The sequence below is a fragment of the Crassostrea angulata genome, chromosome 3 (genome assembly GCF_025612915.1).
Source record: "Crassostrea angulata isolate pt1a10 chromosome 3, ASM2561291v2, whole genome shotgun sequence".
Classification (NCBI taxonomy): domain Eukaryota; kingdom Metazoa; phylum Mollusca; class Bivalvia; order Ostreida; family Ostreidae; genus Magallana; species Magallana angulata.
Genome location: NC_069113.1, coordinates 26,986,573 through 27,011,167, shown reverse-complemented (window position 1 = coordinate 27,011,167; position 24,595 = coordinate 26,986,573). Strand labels below are relative to the sequence as shown.

General features: G+C 34.5%; 2 protein-coding genes across 9 annotated transcripts in view; one reads left to right on the top strand and one right to left on the bottom strand.

Annotated features, from left to right (window-relative positions):
• Positions 1–933: 933 nt before the first annotated feature.
• Positions 934–21,020, bottom strand: LOC128175564 (uncharacterized). Of its 2 annotated transcripts, none has more exons than XM_052841318.1 (14): positions 20,891–21,020; positions 13,951–14,122; positions 12,755–12,921; positions 11,787–11,871; positions 11,084–11,231; positions 10,884–10,918; positions 10,254–10,500; positions 7,436–7,509; positions 7,200–7,313; positions 6,459–6,936; positions 4,240–4,351; positions 2,299–2,418; positions 1,923–2,012; positions 934–1,482 (listed from the first exon to the last, which is right to left on the bottom strand). In XM_052841318.1, exons 2-14 carry the CDS (start codon positions 14,074–14,076, stop codon positions 1,380–1,382), a joined length of 1,899 nt encoding a protein of 632 aa, XP_052697278.1. In that variant the 5' UTR covers positions 14,077–14,122; positions 20,891–21,020; the 3' UTR covers positions 934–1,379. The 2 variants fall into 2 exon arrangements, with proteins under 2 accessions (XP_052697278.1, XP_052697277.1); XM_052841317.1 differs by lacking the exon at positions 20,891–21,020 and adding an exon at positions 14,440–14,527.
• The window catches only part of LOC128175563 (echinoderm microtubule-associated protein-like 2), a 29,630-nt gene continuing 19,708 nt past the window's right edge, over positions 14,674–24,595 (top strand). For 2 of the 7 annotated variants that reach the window (XM_052841310.1, XM_052841309.1), the window contains exons 1-4: positions 19,267–19,583; positions 20,938–21,087; positions 21,909–22,134; positions 22,261–22,404. In XM_052841310.1, coding sequence (XP_052697270.1) covers positions 19,466–19,583; positions 20,938–21,087; positions 21,909–22,134; positions 22,261–22,404 — 638 coding nt within the window. In that variant the 5' untranslated portion in view covers positions 19,267–19,465. Of the gene's footprint in view, positions 14,800–19,266; positions 19,584–20,937; positions 21,088–21,908; positions 22,135–22,260; positions 22,405–24,314; positions 24,339–24,595 lie in introns of those variants that run through there. The other 5 variants (XM_052841311.1, XM_052841313.1, XM_052841316.1 and 2 more) reach the window with 5 other exon arrangements.

The following is a 24,595-nucleotide window of genomic DNA, read 5'->3' as shown; positions in this document are numbered from 1 at the left end:
AAAATGTCTCAGTTAACAGCTTAGGTTAAAGCTGGAATTTCATTGATGTACATGCATGCATGTATTTAGGATTGTAATGTCAACTTCTTAATTAATCAGGAATCTAACAGTGATTGGAAAACTTTGATTAATTTCCAGCCAGTCTGTTCATATATACAAAGGATTGTAGTATAGAAACTCTAAATATTTTTTAATTGGGTGATTACTACCCATTAGATCAACTACAACCCCCTTCCGCACCCATTGTAACTTAATATCTGAGGCTTAAGCGTGCCTAACCAACTGCATGTTTCATTTCTTTATTTCAATGAAATAAATGTTATTAAGGCATATGTTTCAGACATAAAATCTGCAAATAAAAAATAGTAAATTGCATCAGATATTTAACATTGTGGGCAAGGGTGGATAACTCTCATTTAACCAACCATTTTTTTTTCGTTGAAATAACTATATAAATGTATATGATATGGGTCGAATTTGGCTCCCTTAACTCGCCTTTATTTTAAGTTATTCAGGTACATTAATTTCACACATGGAGCATCTTTTTTAAAGTGAAGGGAGGGACTCATCCGAAAAAAAATTTAACATAAAAAAAAGTCATATTGTGCTAAAAATATAAATAAAGCAGGAAAATGTTAACTTTATGATGTCAATTTCTAAATTGTGGGCATTTGTATCAAAATAAAAACTTTAAAAAAACTTCACATGTATATCTGTACAAAGAAATCAAAAGAATGCAGTAAAATGATGTTCATTTAAGGGGGTCATTTAAAGTCCTCATCACGTATAGTCCTTTTAAAGAATATCAATATTCATGCTTATTGGCTAAATTGTTTGATGGCTAATGCGAATGAGAATATCCTGCAATTTGATTTGCAGGGATACTAAAATTAGCGCTCTTATATAAATATTAAGCAAAGTTGTAATATCCTCAACATGTTTTATTAAAATGTTCCAAGTTTTAAAACATATATCCGCATGACATCTTGGCAACATGATTGAATAACAATGTGGACTGGTAATAAAACAATAACAATTCAAAGTAATAGGAAACAAATAATGTCTGTAACAACGTATCAACCTGTAATAAAAAAGTATAAAAAATAAAATCAGTCTTTATACCCACCAGGGTCCATGACAGGTAACACATTGCTACTTCTACATAAGGAATGTACACTGCATTCAACCACCCTAACATATCAGACACTACAGTTTTAAAAATGTATACCGAGATATAAGAATATAATATCGTGTATCAGTAAAGTATCCCATTCATTATGCAATGTTGCATTTTGTTGATGGTGAAATTTTCACAACCACCCGTGGGGTTTCTTGAACCATTTTAATGAAAAGGCAGCTCTTTATAATGGGCCATGGTCTCATTCTGTTTTTGCTGGGCTGGACAGCTCCACATTCCCACTGTTTTCTTGACATGTTAAGTTATCACTCCTCATTTCTTTGGCATACAGTTTGGCCTCATCCCTGAAATTCATTTTTTTGTAAGATCAATAATAATAGCATGTGATGATACACATGTATACAAATGTAAATAAATGTACTGGGGTACTACACCTACAAAGTATGTAATGAAGAAACCATTTTCATGGTTCAATCTAATATCAAATAACACTCACGTTTATTTTTCTACATTGATAAAAATGATCGATCAATATCTGAAACTATCTGTTGGATATTTTCATACAGAACTGTATGAGGCAATTAATACATTCTATTTATCGATAACACCGAATGCCTTTAAAAGAAGTACCAGTTCTTATAGAAGAATTATAATGGGACAGTACTGATATCAGACTGCTGCTCTCTAGAAGTATGATTTTTAGACTGCAATAGCAGAGGAATGGTGTGACTGCCACGGCCAAGTTTCACTGACTACCAGTATCTATATATACTCCCCCTCTTACTTGTATGGTTTCTGGTCCTCAGCTGACATGTTCCTCCAGGTGTGGCCCAGGATTTTACTGATGTGAGAGGTGTGTACCCCAGGGTTAGCCCTACAGGAAACAAGAAAAGCTGGCAACGGTATGACATTTGGATTTGAACCATTTAAACCAATCTATAGGACATAATGCCCCCTTGCTGATTTCAAATGAATCATATTAAACTTTCCTCACTGTGCATGATTTACTGGTAATAATGAATTTTGTAATATATGTAAAGAAAAAAAATTGACACAAAACTGAAAAAATTGTTTATGACTTTTTCCTTTGGATGTTAATCTTAAAATATTAAAAGAATTATAAGTAAAGCAATAAATGTATAAATAGCAAAGAAACTCACTCAATGAATTTCTTGCGATTGTATCTACTGAACATCATGAACCCATTCATCCAGGTGGTTTTCCTGTGGTCTATTTTTTCTGGTTTACAAACAGAGCTCTTGTTCTCACTTTCAGGTTCCCTGTGAATGACCATTCCACTAAGAGATTATGTTCAATATCAAACATCACTGTTTTGCTTTCTTTTACTTTATTTACAGAATCTAACATACGTGTCTCTCTTGCAAGGATATTTTTTTATTCATGGCAATGAAATTTCTATTCAAACAAAAGGGAAGCTAGGTTAAATCATGTGTAATTATTAATAAATCACAACCATAGTATTGACACCAAAATCTATTTAATAGCTTAATTACAAACACAACAAGAGGCCCAGGGGCCATCTTGCTCACCTGAGTAATATTGGTCATAACTCTTATCAGGAAGCGGCAGCATTTGGAATCAAAGACTACCTAATACATACAAACAATGGAATCTAAATGCAGTCTCAATCTATTTGTTTCAACTGATTACAAGCCATCAACTTCTTTAATAAAGTTATATTAGCTTTTTCATTTTAGTTTAATTCAATTTAATTATTCTATTTGTGTATCTACCAAAAAGAAACATTCAACTTGAGAAAATGTAACTCAGAGTTCTTGAAATCTTTTGGTCCTGTCAGCAGCAACCGATAAAAATAACCAAGGACCAATTACAGTCCAAATGACCAGTACATGTTTGGTACAAAAAAAAGTGTTTTTTAAAATTTTCTAACATATACCATTAATGTATTTATTTTAAATAGATAATAACACTGAAAATTCATCATTACAAACCTAATCTACAAAAATTTCAAGCCTTGTTTACTCACCCGCCACCCCCAGCTACTAGCTGTTTGCCTCAGAAGAATTTTTCATAATATATAATCCTAAAACTCACCCTCCCCCCAAGTTGGGTAACTGCTTCATTATGATCCATAAGGGTAAAAGCAATACTTATAAATGTATAATTTGGTACAATGTATTATAGCTTTATTCTGATTTATTTTCTCAAATAATAGCCTTCAGATTTTTTATGATTCTTCAGAAAAATTATTTAAGTGTTGTTTTCTACTTATTTCTTTATGACCTTTTTAGCGCCCCTTCCTGAATTCTTGGGGTCATGATTTGAAGAAATTCAAATCTACCATACATCAGAAAGCTGATGTAAAAGTTTGGTTATTATGAGCTACATGTATTTGGGTCTGGAGAAGATTTTATAATTCCTCATTGTATCAGAGGAGCCAAGCTCGTTTTAGAATCAATTTCAATGTAACCATAAATAAAGAAAGGGGTCAAACTCTGACCCAGATAAAAAACTACCAGCTCACTTCAATAGCCTAATAAATTTTTACAACATTCACAATATGCATGAAGTTTTAAGTACCGTAAATTTGATGTCTGTCGTCTGAGATACATTCATGCCGAATTTCAAGTTGATAGGTCTTAAAATAGTAGAGATATACGTCATTCCTCTCTCAAAGTCGCCAGTTTATTTTTATTCGGACATTTACCAGTCCAGGGCTCCTAATGGGTTTTTGCCTATGACAACAACAGGTTTTCGACAAGTGGAGAAGCATTCGCACAAATTTTATAAAATCATGCATCAAACGCACACTACTTACATCCTCCAACTTTGATGAAATTCCTTAACTACTCTCCAAACTGAACTTTTATTCTGCAACCACGTCGACTTCTGACAAGGCCGGCCATTTTGAAGTCTTCGAGAAAGACTGATTCTGACTGGAGAATTGGGAATATTAACCAATGAAATTAAGGGTAACATTAGCTATCACAATGACCAGCCTGGTCAGAAGTTGATGTGGTTGCAGAATAAAAGTCCAGTTTGGAGAGTATTTAAGGAAAGTTAAGTATTGAGCATCACAACAACAAGCACAAGGTCTGGTGAAAGAAATGATGGCTTACTGAGAGTCCTGACTACGTTTTTCTGGAACAGGTGTTGCTTTCTGTCGGCGAGATCGAGATGTATTATGGAACTTCCAAATGTATGGAACATAAGATACAAAGTCCTCATCAACTACAATTAACAATCATTGAATATATACTGTGAAATTGCTTCAACACATCACCATACCTCCCAAAATAGGTATCTTTATCACTTACTAATAGTGACTACTATAACGAAAACTCATATATCACCGAGATGGTGGGCCCCACTTTCATGAAGGACATTATTGTTTAAAACAGATATGGCCAACAAAAAAGAAATAGGGTCTTGATAAGGACTTTTCTTTTGCCTCATACTAGAATGTCTCGACGTCATTGGATAAATTGTGTCACGTGATTGCCTTATAAATTTCTTTACATGGCGAGTGTCAAAATTTATACAGCAACATGGTGGACGTAACGTTATTTGAGCTGGTTTTTTACACAAACGTTCAACCATACCTTTAAATTTTTAGCCCTGAAATATTTAGATTGACCCCCCCTTTGCCCGTGACGTAATATTACGATCCTACAATGGCATCCAGGCCAGGTTCCACTGACGAGGAAGGTAAAAAATTTGAGAATTAAGCTATGAATTTAATTGTTATATATTATCATTTATTGTTTACATATCAAACTGGTCCTTGACAAAACAAAACACTTATTAGGTTTGTTACTGACTGAATACAGAAATTTGTTTGGTCGGTAAAGTCCAGTAAACAGTCAGTAACAAACCTTTGACCTAGAAACTTGGTTCAAGGCAACTACATATTCTCTAACTACAAGCTGTCTTTTGGTAAAGTATGGGCCAGATTTGGCCAAAGAGAGAGAAAATATGGCCCCAGCAATGATTTTTTGAAGAGATCTGCTACATTATTGTCCCCACGTGCAACTTGTTGCAAGGGGGATATAGCATCACTGCTGTGCATGTGTGTATGTATGTATGTGTGTGTGGGTGTCCATTGTCAGCTCTTTAGCAAAATTCCAAGAAAACCCTCCCATGAATATTCATCAAACTTTGTACACTTCCTTGGCATGTTAAAAGGACAAAGATTAAACATGTAGCTTCCAAGTCAATTGATAAAATAATTTTTAAATCTTTGTAAAAAACAAAGTTTAAACAGGAATATATGTACGACTTGACAATCGACATTTCTGGTAATTTTATATACAACTTTAAGTAAATCGCTTCTGTATGTACTTAATAAAAATCAACAACTTGACATTTTTGGGGATTTAAATCTAGTAAAGGTAAAAATAAACAAACAGTTTGTAGGATTGGAGGGTTAAAAATTTGCCCACAGTTAAAAGTTGAAGCGGGCAAGAGATTAAAGTCATCTGATTTACATCGAAACAAGCAGTCAACTTTCGGACAAATTTTTTCGTATTAGTTATCCGATAGTACAACTAGTCAAAAATTCATAAGAGACTTTGACATATATCGAACATTTATCACATGAATTTTTTTTTTAGATTAATGATAGCTGCATATCTACTACAAGCAACTAGAATTGTCCATCAGAGCAGACTACCAATCGCTAGATCTTCAACTATGTTTCATAATGTATATGGATCGTTTATGTATGCTTATACATGTATAAAAATGAATCTCACTAAATGAATTTAAATTTTTAAACTTTAAAGCATATGTGTTGAGTTTCTGCGAGGAATATGAAAACTGTCCAACTACGTTAATGTAAACCTCCCTCAATTTATACACCACAAAGCTTGATGGGGATTAGGATAAAATAGAGATACTTGTGTCATATTTATTTTGATCTGATAAATTTACATGTATTTTCCTAATTAATGCATTTCCCCCTACAATAAGCCATGTAGCGAGGGGATGCTCTGCTTAGTGGTGCCCTTGTTTACCTTTGACCTAGAAACTTGGTTTTATGTCACTGAACACCCTTTAGAATTACCTACAAGCATTCTTCATGTCATCATATGTAGTACAATATGTATGAGTCAAATGGGCAAGAGGGAGAGAAAATATACTCTAAACAATTGTTGTCCAATGAACAAATTGACAGACTGATCACTATAGGGCACCTCCCAGAGCAGTACCCTAAATATTTTGTTTGTACTACCAGGTATACTAAGTACATGTACTAGCTTGTACATGCACTGTTTTACCACAAGTATAACTATCATATAACAACAAACATCCTACTATACTGAATTCTTTACTTCACCTGGGCTTCTTCGCAAAAATTTTCCACAGGAGTCAGATTTAAATCTTTTTGCTGCTGGTTCTGGTTCATAATCTTCATCCACCTCTTCTTCTTCTTCTTCTTCCTCCTCCTCCTCCTCCTCCTCTGATACAGATGGCTGCAGCCTGAGGTTTGTGATGTTATTAAATGGTGACCTTTTAGGGGTGTACTGCTTTCGCTTGTTCTTCCCTGGCCAGTACGGACTTTTCACTGGAGTATTCTGCATGCTTGGCCTCTCTGGACTTGACAGGAAGACAGAAATATCGGAGAGTCCTGATGTATTGTGCTGACTGAGGGGCTCGGATGCCTGGGATAAGAAGACGTCCTCCCTGTATACGTTGGTCTGCAGTATACTCTCGGGGGATATGGTTCTCATCTCCCCATCTGTGTGCTCAGCAGCCTCAGTATAGTCTTGTACATCGTTTTTGATCCCATAGGAGGAATTCAGCAATATTCTCTCCTTCATAGATAAACATTGGAATATTTGAAATTCATTGTAGTAAATCAACACTTTGTTTTCTTTCCTGTTATAACATCAAATACGTCTGCAATGCACTTGGAAACATTACTCAAAGTTAAGGCAATCTAAAATGCTCCACAAACAATTGACTTAACTATAAGCTAAGTTTTCACTTGGAGCAACTTAACCTATTATAAGCTTTAGATTTCTTCTACGTGTGTGGTTTCGTTTTTTTCATAATAAATACTAGTACAAACCCTCACCCTTGGACTGTTTAGCTGAGATGACCGTTTACCAATAGGACTAGACATGAGATCAAAGGCATCTGGGAAATTGTCAAGGCAGGATGAAGAAGGCAAGAAGTCATCATTCTGAAACTATTATCAACATTATTTGATTTACTCACTGTCAATTTTGCAGTATTTCTGGCAAAAAACTTTTAAGAGTCAGACATCTGATGTTGTACATATCTTTGTTGAATAAGACAGTTCTAACTTACTATCAGTTTGGATGGAGTGTCTATTAACTGGCTCAGAATACCCTGTGTAGACTGGCTAAAGAATCCTTCCTCATCTATAACAAAAACCAACAATATTTTTAAAATATTTCAGCAATTAAGATGAAAAACAACTTGTACAACTGAAAGAAAATAAACAAGAGGCCCATGGGCCACATCGCTCACCTGAGGAACAATAAGTATGATAAAATCAGCTTAATGAAGTCATAATACAAACAATCTGGACAATGTACAATAATACATGTAGATCCTGTATAAATAAAATCCATTTTTCCCCCTTGGAACTCGGATAGCCCTGATTGCTGCCAATATTTACAAGAGCAGACTTTAATCACCGCTCCTGCACATATATAGGGACTCAAAGTTACGCAGGCAGGGATGACCGCACACCTATGCAACTCAACAGGTACCAACGTTTACGCAAGCAGGGATGACCGCACACTTGCACCAACAGCTCAACCTAACGCAAGCAGGGAGTGCCGCACACTTGCGCTAGAAAGGCCTGAACACCAGCATGGATGACCATACATTACTGCTCCGCCGCTACTACCACCAATACAAGCAGATATGACTGCACACTTGTATTAATGCGATACAGGGCAAGAAAGACCGCACACTTTGTATCGAAGGTTTGAAAACACGTAGATTAGATAGAGCAAGGATGTTCACACACTCAATCTATCCATACCTGTTCAAGTTTCACCCCAAACTGTCGCTCATCGAAATGCAATAGACACTGTCCCTATATATGTGCCAACCTAAAATAATTCATAGTATCTAAAAATTGGAAATAAAAAATAAACAAAATAATCTGGCCTTACCCAAAACTTCTTATGCAGAACAACTTAGGCCTAAAAAAAAATAGGTTTGTTTCCGCTTTCAGGGTGAAAAAAATTAGGGTCGGTAGGTCGGCTTTTTTTTTTTTTTAAATCTTTTTTTTTTCCTCTCCATCTGTTCAGTTGTGGTTATTAAACCATTTATCTATTAAACTGGGTAAGATAATAAACAACCAAGTATTTGTTGTCATTTTTTAAATGATCTGATGAACTTTTTCCCCGGCTGCCGGCTGATGGGAACATTTCTCGAGCTCAACTGGCACGACATGTGCTGCCATTTGTAAATAACAAACAGCTACACAACACTGATGACATCTAAATAGGTTTTATAAATTTTTAAATCGGATAAAAACGAAATTTTAACAAAAAACGGATAAAAACGGAAATTTACGAAAAAGCTCAAAAAAAAAATTGGGGTCGGCGGGTTTAAGTTAGGGTCGGTCGGGAAAGCGGAAACAAACCTATTTTTTTTTTAGGCCTTATATACATTGAATATTTATTATTGTATAAAAATAATCATCACAATAATTGGTTAACAGTGGATGCATTAATTAAAATAATCAAGAATCAATAAATCAAGGGCAATAACTCAATACAGTAATACAAAAAGATTCTAATGAAAAAATAGCTGCCTGCTTCAATTCTATAGTCATATCACATGTTGAGTATTGCAGTTCTCAAAAAGATCCTTTACAATTGTTTATATATGGGATATTTAGCTACATCAAACTCTGAACCTTCTTGTGAGGCCGAAGAATTGTCCTGGAGCCAAAGTTTTAACAATGATAAAGAATCATCTTGCTGATTAGTTTCTGAGAAGAAGATTTTTAAAGATTTACTTTATATATTCCTATGTAAAACTTTAACACCCCCCCCCCCATGTGGCCTCACACTACCCCCAGGGATCATGATTTTCACAACTTTGAATCTACACTATCTGAGGATACTTCCACACAAGTTTCAACTTTCCTGGCTGTTTAGTTTCTGAGAAGAAGATTTTTAAAGATTTACTCTATATATTCCTATGTAAAACTTCGACCCCCCATTGTGCCCCACCCTACCCCCAGGGATCATGATTTTCACAACTTTGAATCTACACTACCTGGGGATGCTTCAACAACAGTTTCACCTTTCCTGGCTGATTAGTTTCTGAGAAGAAGATTTTCAAAGATTTACTCTATATATTTCTATGTAAAATTTTAACCCCCCCCCAATGTGGCCTCACCCTACCCCCAGGGATCATGATTTTCACAACTTTGAATCTACACTACCTGAGGATGCTTCCACACAAGTTTCAGCTTTCCTGGCTGTTTAGTTTCTGAGAAGAAGATTTTTAAAGATTTATTCTATATATTCCTATGTAAAACTTCGACCCCCCCATTGTGGCCCCACCCTACCCCGGGGGTCATGAATTTCACAACTTTGAATCTACACTACCTGAGGATGCTTCCACACAAGTTTCAGCTTTCCTGGCTGTTTAGTTTCTGAGAAGAAGATTTTTAAAGATTTACTCTATATATACCTATGTAAAACTTCGACCCCCCATTGTGGCCCCACCCTACCCCCGGGGGTCATGAATTTCACAACTTTGAATCTACACTACCTGAGGATGCTTCCACACAAGTTTCAGCTTTCCTGGCATTCTGGTTCTTGAGAAGAAGATTTTTGAAAATTTCTCGAAATTTTTCATTAATTTCTAATTATCTCCCCTTGAAAACGGGTATGGCCCTTAATTTTCACAACTTTGAATCCCCTTTGCCTAAGGATGATTTGTGCCAAGTTTGGTTGAAATTGGCCTAGTAGTTCTTGAGAAGATGTTGAAAATGTGAAAAGTTTACGGACGGACGGACGGACGGACAGACGGACAGACAGACGACAGACAAAATGTGATCAGAATAGCTCACTTGAGCTTTCAGCTCAGGTGAGCTAAAAATGAGAAGCAGTGCTTTCAAAAAATTAATAACCTGGATCATCTTTGGACTCTCCACACACAGATATGTCCATCAGGTTTTTGATGGGGGATGTCAGCCACTTGTGGTCCCTCAGGTAGGGGAAGGAGTGCATCCCCACACTGGTCCCGACCCCTGACTCCTGGGAAGACTCGTAGTCCTCCACCAGTTGGTGGTCAGTTGTGGAGTCTATGGTCGGGGAGGAAATCTTCAGCCTTCTCTGCTCCAGTTGATGTTTCTTGTGATCAGACTTAATTTTGGTCTGAAATAGTGTCAAATTGATCTGCATCAATCTTGAGAGCTATCTAATATCTTGCTGAAATTGGGTTTATTTCTCCTACTTCACACATAGTAACAAGGTTTATATAGAAATCATCAAATCTGATTATTAAATCAGATAGTCGATCCGCTCCTTGTTTTTCTATTGAAAAAACATCCTCATGTAGCGACAATAGAAAAACAAGGATCTGATTTTAATCTGATTGAGAAATTATCATGATTGTATCTTCCTAAGCCTCCTCATTGGAAACAAAATTGACCTGACTATTTTATTGTATCCATGCAAACAAACCTGAAAATCACAAAACATTTTGCACTGGAACAAAGCAACATTGTTTTTTTCTTTTATACAGTGTGTCCCCCTACCTTTTGCTTCAGAACAGGAGGATCCTTCTTTAAAGCTTATAAAAAAAAAAAATATTCTCTGCTGTTAAAATAACAATTTACATGAAGAAACATACATCTTTCAATTTTGAGCCATATTTCGTTTTTTTTAAAACTTGCTATCTCCTACAAATTTGATGCCAGGAAAATCTGAATGACAAGAAGTAACATATGTAATGTACTAGTAGCTTTTTTAGTCCGCAGTTGCTCAGTGATGAAGTCCGTGGACATCAGAAGATCGCCAACTTTAAGGTCAAGTTTTTCACACAGGTCATGGACAGTGTTTTCCAAGTAACAAACATAAGCAATGATTTTTTGCATCATTACCACCTATTACATAAAAGAAAAACATTAATGTAGTAGTACTGTTCCTAATTTAACGCGAGGAATTAATTTCCGCGTAAAATCGCGAGAAGCAACCCTCACAGATTTTAAAATCTCGCTTTTATTTTTCAGATAGTTTTGAACTACAGGAAATTATAACAAAAATTTGCTGATCGTGATTTTATATTCTCGCGATTTGATACAAAACACCGGAATCGTTGAATTAAGTACATGTACTAGCTAGCGTAAAATAAGGAATTTACAGTATGCAATTATAAATCTAAAAAGTTTCTGCTTAATAATAACTTATCTTATAAAGCCAAAAAAATAAGTGTTCTTTGGTCCAGTGACCAGGACAAATGATGCTGCATTAATAATTGAAATATATACTGGTATTTATAGCCAGATGGAATAGTGGAAAAACTTATTTTTAATAAGAAATAAAACTTGACTTACTCCCACTCTAATACAGCAAGAGAAACCTGCTTGCAACATTACATTTTGGTGTGAGAAACTACCAGGTATTGTTTATCATATTCTTTTGGCCTAACGTACCATTACCTTTGTTTCTTTCATGACATCAGAGTAACCTGGGACACGTTCACAGACCTTCTTCATAGATTCATTTAGTGTATGATGCCGGACTCTAAAGAAAAATTTAATATAAGATAAGCCTTTAATTCAACAATTGTGTCAATCAATTCTAAATCATTTAAAGCTATACACGCTATAATTTGCGTCAATTTTGAATGACAGTGAAAACGCATGTGGTTGTCTACTTAAGAAAGTTATCCTTAATCTGTATATTACAATGGTGAATTCCATCTAGTTACAAAGATATAGATTTTTAATTGTTTATTTTCCTGCAAGGAAAATAGACCTTTTCATGAATATTGATGAAGGAAGAGCGAAACCGACCTCATTGCGCATGTCCGCGGAGAACTAGGTGGTCGTTATTGTTTGCCTAATTAGATATCCAACTTGAATTTTAATATGCTTAACAGTTGTTAATTTGAAATACATACATGTATAATGAGTAAAATACGTGTGTCATTCACGATACCCTTACTTCCGCATTAACACTTATAGGATCTATAAATAGCACATAGGGGAAAACACAGGTCTACGTCATTTTTTTAAAGGAAGTATTCATATCTACTCACAGGCTTGTATTTTTTCTTTTGTTTGTACTCGTATATCGGACAAATTTATGTTTTACTGAAAATATCCTTTCCTTTGTGAAACTATCACAATTATGAAGATGTTGACCCTTCACCAGTTGTGGTATGATAGACTAAATTTAGCTGTCGATATCACGTGATAGATTGATATTCATGAGGAGGCATTACTTTCCTGGCAGGAAAATAAATATTTTTTATTGTTTAATATTTGATATATTTGTTACGTGATCGAATTGAGCATTATAATTAACAGCATGAAGGTAACTTTTATTAGTAATCAAACACATACATTTTCCCTTTTATTCAAAATTGACGCAAGTTATAGCGTGTATAGCTTTAAATTTTTACCTTTCGTTTTCTCTATGTCTTTCCATCATTTTTAGTAATGTTTTGGGGGTTTTCTCTCCTGTCCGTTTATGTGGTTTTAAATGAGCTGAGACGGGCGATAACATGGAACTTGACATCGGTATAGTCACAGTGTTAGGAAGTCCACCACTTTCGTTACTAACAAAGCCCTTAAAATGAGAGTTTGAAAAACAGAAGGTTATAAAATCACTCATAGCAAAAAAATTAATTGATTTAAGCATTGAATGCTTATTTTTGGATGTCGTTGGTCCTATGACACACCAAGCGGTGTGTATTCAAATTGAAAACCACACATTATTTTTGGATGTCGTCGGTCCTATGTTAACGCGGTATGATAATTTGTCTGCACCGTTTGGTGTGTCATAGGTCCAACGACATCCAAAAATAAGCAGTCAATGCTTATATTTATATACTCATACTGATGTCTATTTGTACGAAATATTGTGTATTGCTGCTATATAACCATTATTTAAAATCTTAGTCAGGGATGGAAACTTCATGGAACATCCATATTAACATTTAGTTAGCTTCCGCGAAAAAAAATATGGTGCCGGAAACATTTTGGAGAAAGTATTTTCTATTAAGTAGAAGATATATACTGTGGAATCATTAAATTTCGTGGTGGTTCAATTTTCATGGAATTCATGGATACCTCTCATCCACAAATTAACATCCTCCACGAATTAATAAATAAGTGTTATAAAGTCATTTTTCCTTTGTAAGTTTAACAGAATACATGAAATTATGTCCCCACGAACTTATAGAATTTAGGCGATCCACGAAAATTGGCCCCCACGAAATTTAATGATTCCACAGTATTAATGATTGTTTTTCAAAAGGACATACATACGTATCAAAATGGTTATGTAAGTTTAAAAGTTTCATTTAATCTTACAAAAATTAATATACTCAAAACACATGAAGACGTTTATATTTGTGCTCATGGCGCATGAATTAGCAAAGTGTAATCATAGAAAATTGAATGTCGCAGACTTCCAATGCAAACATAAGGGGAAATATACACTGAATGTAAATATAACATAATAGTTATCTCCTTCTGAAAGTATACTATTCAGGCTCTGTGGAAATTGATTAACATGCAGATAATAATTACCGTAATATATATTATAAAATGTTTGCTAGATTTTATTTCTTAACTTCAAACGCTAATTGGTTACCATTGAGTTGTCATTAGAAGAATCTCCTTGACAAAAGCATTGGTTAACTGATCCAAAACAGTCATGGGAATGGCTGTAAAGTTGGACTTCATTTGTTCGTAAACTTCTACTGAGGTATGGAAACATCGATTTTTTTGTGACGATATCCCTTTTTTATGAAGAAATTAGGATTCTGTAGAATAAATTTACAGACATGTGTATAGGAAATAAAAACTACAGCATAATTTTTCAATAAAAATAAGGTTTCTGGTAATTTTTTAATTTCATCATTAGTTTCTTTATAGACATGCATATTGTTCTTATTTACCTTTACAAAATTGAAAAATAAAATAATTTTATTCGCTCAATATAAGGGATCAGATATTTCTTAAAGACCCACATAGCAATATAAGACTTCTGTCCCTTTAGAAACTAAGCCTTTTAGATCATTTCTAAAAAAAATGCCTCATAAAAAATTCAAAACATGTCTAAAAATACTGTAATATTTACTTTTTATACGAAAACATCAACTTTTTTGCACGCTGTCAATCTTTCAAGATTTCCCGCCTCAAAAAGTATGGCGACAGGAAGTGGTAAAATGTTTCGTGAGGTTAAATGCATGTTAGCTTACAAAGTTACAATAAAACTAACTAATAGTTCATCGATTAAACAAATCTCAGACATGTTATGTTGTGGCCATTTTAATTACAATAAAAATATGAGATAACTATGAAATACACGTTGTAATAAGTTCTAATTTTACACCGTTCTTGTAGCTGGTCCTCTCACACCTGTGACCAGTTTAGCAAGTTTCAGAGATGGACAGTACTGCCACGGACTTGTCAAATGGCATGCTCTCGGACAGTGTCGGTGAGTGATAATGTTAAAGTAAGACAGCAAAATGTTTATTTCATTCATTGCACCTCAGCCAACATTCGATATTCTTGAAAACTGCTTCTGAAGAACCGACCGCTGAGTTGGGTGTTGTTCTTTATATACTTCACAACACTTTACAGTGCCGTACATAATTGCTAGTGTCGGTCATTTGGACCAACTTGCTCGCATGAATAATTACTCTAATGCATATATTCTAAAGATTTGATAACTTGTGTTGCCTAACCTAATATGCATGTTTTGACAAGAGAAGTTAATTCACTACAGTGTGCATAATTTTTAAATTAAAAAGTTATAGGTATTTTGGAACCCTCTCAATTCTTTTAACGATATCTTTGATATTTGCATATACACAGTAAAGGGAAATCTAATTGATGGGCTCTAGCTTCTTGCTTCCAATGAATATAGCACTTTTGAAGAACTGACAGGGATTTTTAGGTTTGAAACATAAGATGTGCCAGAAAATGAATACTTCAAGTAACTTTCCAACAGAAATAAAATGTGAAGACATCCTTATCAGCTTATCAGTTGTGAATTATCTTACAAATGCTGATTAAGATATTTCTAATTAAATTAAAATCGCATTAATGCATTTAAAACAAAATATACGACTTCTTAAATATATAATTAATTAAAAAAAAAAACTTGCACTGAATGCATGGCTACATAAAATTATCATGTTTAAACCAGGGGATTCATAAAAGTCTCAAATGCAATAACTTTACTTGCATAGATAGAGGAAAGACGCACTTTACTGTCATTTATTACCCCTGAGATGCCTTGCTTCAAGCTATTCCAAACATGCCTGTAAAGTCACCATTAGAAATGAGAAAACAAACGGGTTACAATGAATAAGTGTGCTTCTATTCAATGCAGCGTGAATTGCAATCTTCTGCATGTTTCAAAAGTCTGTCTTCCATGAGACATAGTATGACATAATTTTTTGGCATTTGAAATTTTTTTTTTCAATAAGCAAAAAAAAAAAATTTATGAATTACCGTAATAGTCTAGAAAGGCTTAATGGACAACTGCCAATGATAGATAAGAACTATACAGTAAGACTTAAACCTGCTAACAAGGAAATATATAAGGTTGCTGTAAAGCAGGGTCAGGCCTTTAATGTTTTAGTTTATCCCTGATAGGATAAAAAGTAAACTGTATTTTAGGTGGCATTTAAAGAGTTATGCGTGTCAGTCAGTTCATGTCGACTGATAAATTAGAAAGACGCATTATTTCAGGGGGTTTGTTTGTAAAAATACTGATCCAATCCATTGAACCAATAGTGTCCTGTGATGTATTTGAATGTTACACTTTTTTGACTTTTTAACAAAAGTCACTTGCAACTGCCTTGAACAATATTTTCTTACTATATATATTTATGTAAGAGTATTTGCTTTACAGGTCGATAAAATATATGTAAATTTAAGATCTTTTAGATGTGTATGGAAATATTCAAATACAAACAAGATGGAAAAACAGGATATACAATTAGACATTAACTCTGTTAAAGAGCAAATTTAAAATCAGTAAAGTGAATTAAAGAACAGCTAGGAAATTTGATAAAGAGCTATGTGGAAAGCAAAGTGTTTTTATGCCCCAAAATTGAAAGTTATGAATGGAGCTTTAGAAATTTGTGTTAAGATAGGTTAATATATATATATCTAGTTAAGAATTATAAAGATAAATTGTCGGATCGAAGTCATAGTAGAAATGTTACATTAAAATTTTAAAATTCAGCTAATTTAAACTATCTAAAACTTTAATGTAACAGAAATTATATGATATGTTAGTAATGAGCTAAGTTCATGCACAAAAAGTACATATTTTAGCCAAAAATGCGTGATTTTCTATCAGTTTTTTGAAAAAGAAACATCGAGTGCATGCTTGCTCCAACACGATTTTTAAATATGATATGCAAAATAATATGAACAGTAATTTATGTTATTAATAAAATGGTTTTGGAGCAACTTTGCACTCTATAACTCCTAGCTATTCTTAAGTATTAGGGAAAACTGATAAAATTTTCATCTTTTGAGAAAATGCGGGAAATGGCCCATTTACGTGACGTCATAGAAGCATGAGGAATGATCGATGTTGAAAAACTTTTAGATTTTTGTAACTAGCATATTCAATTTTTTGTTTTATCAAAATGTCTTTATGATATGATGTTTTTCTCAAATTTACAAAACATGGGGGCAGAAATTAAACTTTATCGCATATAGTTCTTTATGTAAACCTTTGAATATTAATGACAAAACATTATTTGAATAATGCAACAAACACTGCCGGGACTTTTAAGGAAATCGTTCAACCAGCCCCCCCAAAAAGTAAAAATTAAATGCCCAAACGAATGCTTATCAATAGCTACATTGGCAAGAGTATGTTTGATGAATTTACGTAGTTCTGAATTTGTACAACAGGTTGATGAAATTTACATTACTAACAATCTAAAATCAATTTTATTTTACACAATTACATTTACACGAATATTGCAGGAAAAAAGCTCTATTGTAAAGGTTTTATAGAAATTGCAGTAATAGATGCAACTGATATTGAGGCTGAACAAAGTGTTTCATTGTCAGCCAGTAGTTTGCAATAGGCAGTTTTCGATTTTTATTTTTAGTACTTAACTAAATGTTGGGTATTTTATCCAGTTTTACCTTTTACCATCCAGCAAACAAAAACAAAGCAGCCAATTCTTTCTCTCCTTGCAAGAAAGGAGCTGAGAAGATGCCTCCCAGACATTTAAAGTAATTGTGCTTGGTTGATGTGTGTGAAAAATTGTTTTACAAGCTTTAATATAGCTAATAGGGACAAGAGAGAAATTGTCAATGAACAGAAAATCTCTGGCTCCGATCTCTAAAAAGAACTGTTTTTATTTTCATGCATAGACTAATTTATATCATTAAAGCTTCCTATGAAATGAAGTAACTTTAAGGGAAGTACTGTGGAATCATTAATTTTCGTGGGGGCCAATTTTCGTGGATTGCTTAGATTCTATAGGTTCGTGGGGACGTAATTTCGTGTATTTTCTTATACCTACAAAATGAAATATTACTTTATAACCCTAATATATTATTCGTGGAGGATGTTAATTCGTGGATGAGAGGTATCCACGAAATCCACGAAAATTGAGCCACCACGAAATCTAATGATTCCACAGTAACTCGTCTCTGATTGTTGCATTGGGCAGTAAAAGTCTTGTTAATTACTTGTGTATAAATTATGAGTTACCACTATATACAAAGGAACAACTGTATTATTAATTATTTCATGGATCAATGCATGTGTTTTCCTATTACAGATGCTATAAATGTAGGATGGTCAGAAAAAAATGCTATATGTGCTTGTAAACTGATTCTTTATGCATAGAAAATAATATTAGGGTAAATATCTAATGTAAAACAGATACATCTGTATATAGTGATGATGTTTCCTTGTTGAAGAGCCAAAAACAGTGCCTGCAGTGAGCAATCGACCCTGTTGTGTAACAAAATACAACAAAATATACATTGAAGTCTAGATAAAGAATTACATGTGTGTAGTACGTCAAGTACATGTACCAGAGATTTTATGGGTTTTGTATGCAAACGGTAGATTCTGAGCGCCCAAGATTGTTGAAATTGCTGATGGAGTTCTGAAGTTCAGCTAGTGGTTGTTTCGGGATTTCATAATTATATCTGGTGTGAGGTGTTTGTACATGTAGAGAGATAACCATAGGAGATCTGTGAACTTTGGGGGATGTGTATCTTTTTTTTATCAAGGAGAAAAATATGTAGATCCTATACAAACTTGCTGCAGTGATAAGTAGATAGGCCTATATTTTTATAAATTCAACTGTTAATGTTAGTATGCTTGTTACAAGCAAAGTTTAAAGTCTGTTTTTCGTGTTTTTGATTCACGTTTTCTATGTTCATCAGGTATCATCTCCTTGATAATTGTAAAATCACGTAATATCCTGAATTATCTCATTTTTGCGGTGACTCGATAAAACTGTGGAGATCTTGGGACAGGAGTGTTGATTTATGAGATGAGCACATTTTTCAGACAAAGAGTCGAATATTTACTTTTGAAATGAAAAATTTTACAACTGAGTGTTCTTAGAAGAAAAAAGCACATGTGAATTTAAAGAGGCTTTCGTAGTAGCACACTTGAGCTTTTTTTTGAATGGTTCCTAAAATGACAAGGTTTTTTGGGGAAATAAAAAAAAATAATTTGAGTGATGGATGAGAAGTAGAAATAATAGGAGTGGCTCTGTAGTTGATTTTGTCAAATATTGCTACTCAAGCGTTAATTAAGTTCCAATCATTATTTCCCTGAGTGAATGAAGAAAATTTTGTGTTACATGATGAAAAAGCAAGATTAGGGTTGCCAGTTCAAAGTATGACTAAGAATTAAAGCAGCTTGTCAAGGTCATCATTTGGAAGAAGAATACTACCATTGTGTATTACTAGAGAAGTGCATTCAGACAGGATATTGATTTATTGGTAGCAAATGTGTTCCATAAATGAAGACTTAATCCTATACCTGTGCTTATAGCCTAAATATAGGAGCTAGGGAATAGAATGAGAGATGCCCACATTGTCAAGGCTAGTGTCTCTCCTCTCTCATTGAAACGTGAATTTTTTATTTTTTTTGAAAAATGGAGAACCACCTATCTGCTAGTTGTCTTGACAGCCTGCCCAGTACGCAAGTGTGCTCCACTGAATGTAGCAGTATTGATTTTGGATTTCATGTTTCTGATGATAAAGATGTTTTAGGTGAGCTGAAAATTGAATTAATTGATTTCTCCAATTGATAAAATGTGTGTTTACGTTTGCCACAAACAACACATGCTAAATATTTCATTTATGAGAAAGGCTGTTGGCGATGAGTAAGCGGCAGGCATGTTGCTACTTTCACTTTCAAGATGATCATTAATTGCTTACTTTAAAAGCATTTAGCTGTAGTAGTCTCCCAAGATTTGAGAGCAGTTGCAGTAATTGTTTTGTAGGGAGCTTTGAATTATAATTATATACACATTACAAAATCCCATGATGTGCATGTTCAACAACATGTAATAAACTCTTCTAAAGGTAATAACTGTATACAGATGTTACAATGCACAATGTGTTCTGTTAATTTCTAGCTCTGGATATATAAACAAAGACCAAATCAACTCTTGACTAATATGTATAAGGTTTGAATTTACACACATTAGTAGACTATCGTTAGTATGCAGTGTTTTATCAGTTCCTTCAGAATAGACAAAGCTTGACGGTCTTGTGTCAAATGTCGGTAGTTTTTATCATCGGTGCAATGCCTGTCTTTGGGTTCAAGTGACAATTTATATGCAGGGCATTGTCACAATGGATTTGTGGTGATTGGTGGGGCCTGCGTTTTCTCTGAATGTCCAAATTAACCGTAACTGGTGGTTTTGGTTATGTACAGACCATGGCTAATGGGGGTAAAAATCAATACCACAAATAAATACAACACACAGTGCTGATCTGTACTATGTTCATATAAATACAGTGTACCTGTATACATACAGGGATCCCATACTATATTGATGTTCAGGGGCATATACCTCAGAGGTCCTTCATAATTGTGTAAACACTTGTGCCAGGGTTTTCTAATCTTTTGAAACACAATTGAATACCTTTTTTTGTGGTGAAAGTAAACAAGTTTTTGGCTTGAAATACTATAAGACTTGAATGGAAAGCTAAGTAATGATTTCTCTCCTCACTTTATTTAATAATTGTGACATCTGGCCATTCTTCATAAACAACTTAGATGATTTCATGTTATAATTTTTGGACAGAGTTGCCAGAAAATTAACATTTATTGGCCAAAGAGTCCTTTTTTCGCACGAATCAGTTTTTCTGTATTATTAGAGTTGCCATTTTTGCATGTGCAACAGAAGTATGCATGTATAATTGCCATCAATGATGTAACATGATTACCACATAGATACTTTAATATATATAATAGATATTTTAAGGACTTTTGATATGTAGGTAGTTTTAGCTGTGTATATAAATGTTGTTCTGTTGCAAAATTTACCACACTGAAATTTCTCTGATACCTGCTTGATGCCTTTGTAATTTCTTTGATCCCTTGATGGTGTTACAGATGGGCTGTTGAGCCAGGACCATGGAGAGCTGTGTCAGCGGGTACTTTGTCTGGAGAAGAAGGTCCAGCAGCAGGAGGATGAGATCATCTGTCTGAAGAGTGCACTGGCTGATGTCATCCGCAGGCTAGGCCAAGTGGAGGCCACCAAAGGTAAGCTGGAAGATCTTGGGAATAGTCATCTACAGGCTGGGTCATGTGGAGGCCACCAAAAGTAAGCTGGAAGATCTCAGGAATAGTTGTACACAGGCCGGGCCATGTGGAGGCTACTAAAGGTAAGCTGGCTGGAAGATCTCAGGAATAGTTGTCCACAGTCCGGGCCATGTGGAAGCCACCAAAGGTAAGCAGGCTAGGAGATCGCAGGAATAGCCGTCCACAGGCTGGGTCATGTGAGGGCCACCAAAGGTAAGCTGGATGATCTAAAAATAAAGATAATGATCATTGAAGGTAAATTGGAAGATCTCATGACAACTTGCCTAATTATAAAAAGGAATATGGGCCAATAGATATCATGTGAAGGTTAACAAAAAGTAAAGTGGAAGATCCAATTGTTCACATGTATATTATAAAAGTGTAGAGATAAGTTTGGTACAGTAAACCAATTTTTTTTCGTGTGAGAGAATTTTTCACGAGGTTTGCAAAAGTCACATTGCTGCAAATATTTCTTGCCGCATACCAGTATTTGCCATATAGTTGTTAAGAAATAAAAAGATGTGGATAAGGGTTGGTCCCAAAATTAAGTCACCGCAAACCAACTCATCTCAGGGAAATCGCTAAATAAAATTGTTCGAAAATAATATTAGTTTGTTTAGAGTATTCGGTAAGGACGCCAGGGTTCACTCATTCAATATCTCATTTTAGCATTAATTTTCTGTAAATGAAAATGAATGTTCTATAAGAATTGATAAACTTTCTAAAAACAAAGTGATATATAATAGTGAAAAGGTAGTGATATATTTGCTTTTCTATTGCAGCACAATCATCCTCAGCGCTGCCCAGTAAACCCAATTTCCGGGGGACGCCGACCCGTAGGGCAGAAAAGGCCTACAGCAGTCCCTTGGACAATGCCCACATCACCCCCAACAAACGACCCACCACCCCCACACATCGCTCTGCTGCCTCCCCTCGGACCAACACCCCCAGTAAAAAGTGGTCTTCCATGTCGAACTCCCTGGATTCCTCTACTCTCCATAGGGACGGGTATGTTATCCATTGAAACACACACTTAATTATTTTTGCTACACAGTTTATTTTCTGGTTATTTTTTTGTTAAATTTTGTTTTTGTATCTTTTGGTTTTTTTTTTATTTGTGAAAAAACAATTTAGCCAGGCTAACAAACCTGTCGAACTGAAAGCTAGCAAAGGTGTTGAACCGAAATCTAGCAAACCTGTTGAACCAAAATCTAGCAAACCTGTTGAAACCAAACGTACTAGTAAAAGCTTTGAGAGACAGAGTTCTAATGAAAGGAGGTAAATTTGGGTGGTAGCCATATAAACCCAATTTCATAATGATACATTATATAGAGGATTGTAGCTGATCAAAGTGAAGAATAATTTGTCTAGAGTTATGGCTCTTTATAAAGGTTTAAAAATCCTCTATACAATGTTAAAACCAACTTAACAATATAACTTTTAATGCTAGCTCCCTTGTATATATTTTATCTATTAACAAACACATTCAACTTTTTAAAAATCCTGCCTATCTCTAATTATTGAGCCAATGCACTGCTTCTGTTCAGGGTGGGTGTGAAACCTTGTACAATTTTAGCTTGTTCATAAAAAAATTGAAAATGAGAGGAGAGATGAAGGATATAGCGTTATCATTATCCAATGTGATTTCAGAGTTTAAATCACAGAATTGATGAAAGATTACATGGTAAAATAGAGGAATATTTCGAGGACTTAAAAGGTTCTCTATTTTAAAAAAAAAATGTTTTATACATGAATATCTTAAAATAACAGTGATTCAAAAGATCTCTGATTGCAAACTGAAACTGTAACTCTTGTTCAGTAACTGGTTAATTGACAGAGAATATATTTAGATCTCCATTAACTGGCAAATCAACAACAAATCAGGAATAACGGTGATGTAATGTTATTGAAAGCGTTAAATCAGTAGAGAGGTCTCCAGGGTCCAATGGCAGAGGACTTAAATGTGAGGGTATCAAGCTCACACAGACCATGAATTCATAATGGTCAGCAGAGGATTGATCAAATCTGAGAGAGGACTGTATGATAAACATAATACATATTGAAAAGGTGTAGTTGCATTAGGAGATTGCAAGAGTCTGCTAAAGTTGATTAAATACTAGTATATGTATACGCTTGCATAGCTAGGCGCGGTTAGGTTAGCTGTGTGGGTTTTTAGTTTTGTTTATTTAGATCTAGTGTTCAGAATGTTACAGTAAGAGAAGTCAAGGTGCTATTATTTGCAGGGTAAGATAAAAATGTCCTAGATATTTTTCAGCTTGCTTGCTTTCTGTTTTATCAGTTACTACATCTTGCCACCAGTAGATTAAATGTAAATTGAATAAATTAAAAGCAAGCAATTTCTGAAACATAAAATTAACCTAATTGTTAAGACACTTATTTAATTTCTGTTGAGTGACCTCGAAACTTTGTTCTTGAAAACTACCTGTAGCTGAATTCTTTAGAGAACATCATGAAAATAATTCATTACCAATTATCATTTAGCTATTGCACAACCATAAAATAAATAATTGCTGTTGAAAGAAATATTTGAAAGAAAACAACTCACCCAAAACAAGACTTAAAAGTTGGTTAATGTGATAGGAAGAAACCACTCCATGTACGCAGGAAGATGCATCACTGTGTTACTACCGAGGCTTGTGTTGGTATGAGTAAGTGGGTTGTAAGAAATGAGACATAAGGAAGAAAAATTAAAATGTAACAGCTAGTTCTGTTTTACTTTTGGAAATAATCTGTGTATTGAGTGTCAGTTGTTTCAATTAAAGTGGAAATTCAAGACGGAGATTGCACTAGTTTGTATATTAAGTAATAAGATGAAGGTCATTCAGAGATGAGATGGACATTAATGCATTAGGTTAAATCAATTATTGATGGTTTCCTTGACAACCTGCTAACGTTCTTCATCAGTCACATGACAGTCAGCTGACTGGACATCACACTGCCAGCAGTAACGCTTGACTGGTGCCCTTATATACCACAATATATGTACATGTATATTTATTGCTTTCTCGGGCTACGGAATTGTTGTTGACATAGTAACATTCTGTGCGTTAATTCATGTGTAACTGTGTGTAATTCTATAATAAGTGGAGTGTTATCGAAGGTGGGCAGGGACCTTGTATTTATCAACCATCAATATACTGTTACAAATTGTTACTCATGGCTTCCAGAGGAAAGAGAGGGTCCAAGCCACGGTAAAGACAAATTTCGTTTGATTTACTCCAAACAATTCTGCTTTTATTTGTTTCATGCATGAAATATTTACACTCTACACTATTTTTTTGTGGCCTAGAGTTTTGTGTTTTGAAACTATTGAGCTGACCTAGCTGGACACTTTCTGAATAGTTCATTTTCAGCATTATATGCACTATGACAATAGGTCATTTCTTTCCTATCAATGCATTTGGAGTCATGTCTTTGTGCATGATGTTAACATGAAGGATGTATCTGT